The following is a 3,031-nucleotide window of genomic DNA, read 5'->3' as shown; positions in this document are numbered from 1 at the left end:
CTGCTGAAAAGAAAGGTTTTATTCTGGGTGTTGTGTTCCCAGAAGCAGCATAACATTCTCAAGCTGGTTAAGTGGTTCAGTCCATATATTCACTGTCGAATATTCACTGCTGCTCTATTCCCAGGAGAGCGTTGTTGTATTTCCCGTGTCGAGGGGTGTCAGCTCTGTGCAACTGTTCTCTGGCCGCGTTTGGGGTCTAAGATGCTCTGTTGTTGTCGAGCCGCTGCCTGCCTGTGTGATTGTGTTCTGTTCTCCTTGTAGATGGAGGAGATTAAGTTTAAAGACAGAGCAGTCTACGTGCTGGAGAGAGAGTTAGGGGTTCAAGCCGGGCATGCTCAGAGACTGCAGCTCCAAAAGGAGGCTTTAGATGAACAACTTTCCCAGATCAAAGAGTCTGATCGGCATCTGAGCAGCCCCAAGCGGGAACTTCCTTATGCAAGTGGTGCAGGAGACGCTTCAGATCATTCAGGAAGCCCCGTAAGCACTTTCACGTGGTTTCACCTAAACGAACGAGCAAAGTGGCACCAAGTGACAGAATCTTGATGAGTGCATCCTGGAGCAACAGCTTTCCCATAGCCGGGCAGGGGAACCCCCCAGGCACCCGCGTCTTGCTCTCGTTTGATGGCCAAACCTCCCAGATTTACCCTCCAACCCCGTTATGGGAGAGCTTTTGCTCTATGTCGTTTCGTTTTCTGGTTTGTTTGGGTTTGTTAGCAGGGTGAAATGCTTCTGTTCCTTTTCTCTCCCTTTTCCTCACTGTTCCATACTTCTGCCACTCGCCTTAATTTGACGGTTTGACACCATTTTGCCAACAAACGATGCAAATGCACTTCTAACCAAGTGATGTATGCGTGCTGGCTTTCGGGTCTGCGAGCAACGGGCTGTGTGAGCAGATGTACCAGGCCAGTTTACAGAGGGGAAAGGGGGAAGGTAATCACTGCATTGAAGCACAGAGAATCCCGCAGTCCTCCCAGCACACCTCATTTTCAGTGGACCAGAAAGAGAATTAAACACCTGCTAAACACCATTCTCTCTTATTTCTTTTCTACAATGCAATATCCAGAATGTTAAATTCTAGTCACCCTTCCACAATGGCTTTTTTAGCGTAACCGTGGCACCTTTCAGCTTTTGCCTTAATTTGCTAACATTCAAAACCCCTCAGTTAACTGACCTCATACATCTGACACACACAATTTTTCTTCATTGCTGACTCTCATCAAGATTTCTTTTGCAACAGCCTTAATTTCCTCAGTAGAAGTGTAAACACTTATGGCTGAGTGAATCGATCTTTTCTATTCTTTGTCCCAAGCCTCTCCTGCACCTGTTGAATGAGGAACCCTAGACCTCCCAAAAGTGCCACCAGCACTATGGGCACCTATTTGCTTGTTTGGATTTGTACTCAACTTCTGCCAAACATCAGAACGAGTCCTAGAGAAGGGGAAAAAGTCTGTCACTTTTGTAAACAGAAGTAACTTCTCGGTGGTTCTGAATGAGAACACGTCTACTTACAGCTCTGTTCATTTACAATTTGGTTTGAGCATTCTCACTCGGATAAAGTGCCACCCCTTCGGCTTTGCGAGTGACCCTTTAGAACCCAACAAGGGCCACAGCTTTATGGAAGAAGAGCTAATGCAATGGTATAATTGCATGGATTTTCCCCACTTGTTCTTCAGTATTTTAATAACCCTTTCCTAGAGCAAAGTCCTCCGAGTGGGTGATGTGTCTGAAGCACTCAGTTCAACAGTGGCATCCAGCGAAACACTGCCTTCATTTTTGATATTTTCTTTTCTCTTTCCAAGTTTCCCATTTGTGACTTTGTATTTGCATATACACACTCCTGCATTTGCATTCTTTGTTACATTTTCACTCCTCCCTTTCCGTGGGTCTCATCCTGCAGCTTTCGGTGGTCAGTGAGGTTACACAGGTTACGCTCTGCCATATCATGTTTTGAACAGTTCGGGGTAATACAAAGTTTGAGCTTTCACAGATGTTGGCATTGCGTGTACGCTTATGAACAGTTATTTGCAGTTGATCTTTGTTTTAGGAACAGCAGTTGGATGAAAAGGATGCCCGGCGTTTCCAACTGAAAATCGCTGAGCTGAGTGCCATCATCAGGAAGCTGGAGGACCGGAACGCGCTGCTCTCGGAGGAGAGGAACGAGCTGGTGAGTGTGACGGCGAAGCACAGCGATGGCTGCTTGTGAACGGGCTGCCGTGGCCGCGCCTGGCCCCTGGAATATCGGGGTATTTCCCCCTTTGCTTTTCAGAAATGGTGGCAGGAGTAGCTGCCTGCTGCCTGCACTCTTTATTTACTGGTGTGCCACACCACGCTCATCTCTGCACATGTAACAATGAATTTTTAAGATGGATTAGCTGGAATTATTTTTTATTATTTTAAAAATTAAAGATATTCCCCACATGTTGCACAAGCTGAATACCTCGTGCAGGAGGAATAATCTGCATCCCAATGGAAATACCAAGAGCTTTTCATCACTCTAGCTTTGCATTAGGAGAAAATGCTGACAGTGTGATAGATAAAGAAAATTATTAACGTATTTGATGAAAAATAACAGCTCTGGAGGTGTTCATTCTCTCTTAATCTTTCAGTTAAAACGTCTTAGAGAAGCTGAAAGTCAGTATAAACCCATTTTGGACAAAAATAAACGCCTTAGTAGGAAGAATGAAGAATTGTCACATGCCTTACGTCGAATGGAAAATAAATTAAAGTTTGTAACGCAAGAGAACATAGCAATGGTAAGTCTCGGTGTGCTCAGAGTGAGTGTGTAGTTTAGTGCTCCAGGTCTGATGGAGTCAGGCATTGTCCCAAACTTTCAAGTTTAATACGAAACTTTCCCCTTTCTGGTGCTCCCTGAGATGTTCCGTGGTGTACTACTGAGTGGTTTGTGGCTAGAACACATTTTGGTTTACATAACAAGTTTTATTTTAGCTTTAAAAACAAATAGTTCTGAAGAAAAGTGCATGCGTTTGCACATTTTGATCAGGAGACTGTTTGGTCGCTGGCTGCTCCTCCT

At 44.9% G+C, this 3,031-nt stretch overlaps 1 protein-coding gene across 1 annotated transcript in view; it reads left to right on the top strand.

Moving 5' to 3' along the window:
- Window positions 1-3,031, top strand: part of JAKMIP3 (Janus kinase and microtubule interacting protein 3) — a 31,352-nt gene that overhangs the window by 12,252 nt on the left and 16,069 nt on the right. Inside the window, exons 3-5 of the mRNA XM_010143544.1 lie at window positions 262-477; window positions 2,045-2,164; window positions 2,607-2,753. Coding sequence (XP_010141846.1) covers window positions 262-477; window positions 2,045-2,164; window positions 2,607-2,753 — 483 coding nt within the window. The remainder of the gene's footprint in view (window positions 1-261; window positions 478-2,044; window positions 2,165-2,606; window positions 2,754-3,031) is intronic.

This window comes from Buceros rhinoceros, unplaced genomic scaffold (genome assembly GCF_000710305.1).
Source record: "Buceros rhinoceros silvestris isolate BGI_N320 unplaced genomic scaffold, ASM71030v1 scaffold409, whole genome shotgun sequence".
Classification (NCBI taxonomy): Eukaryota; Metazoa; Chordata; class Aves; order Bucerotiformes; family Bucerotidae; genus Buceros; species Buceros rhinoceros.
This window is presented reverse-complemented; position numbering and strand designations above follow the sequence as displayed.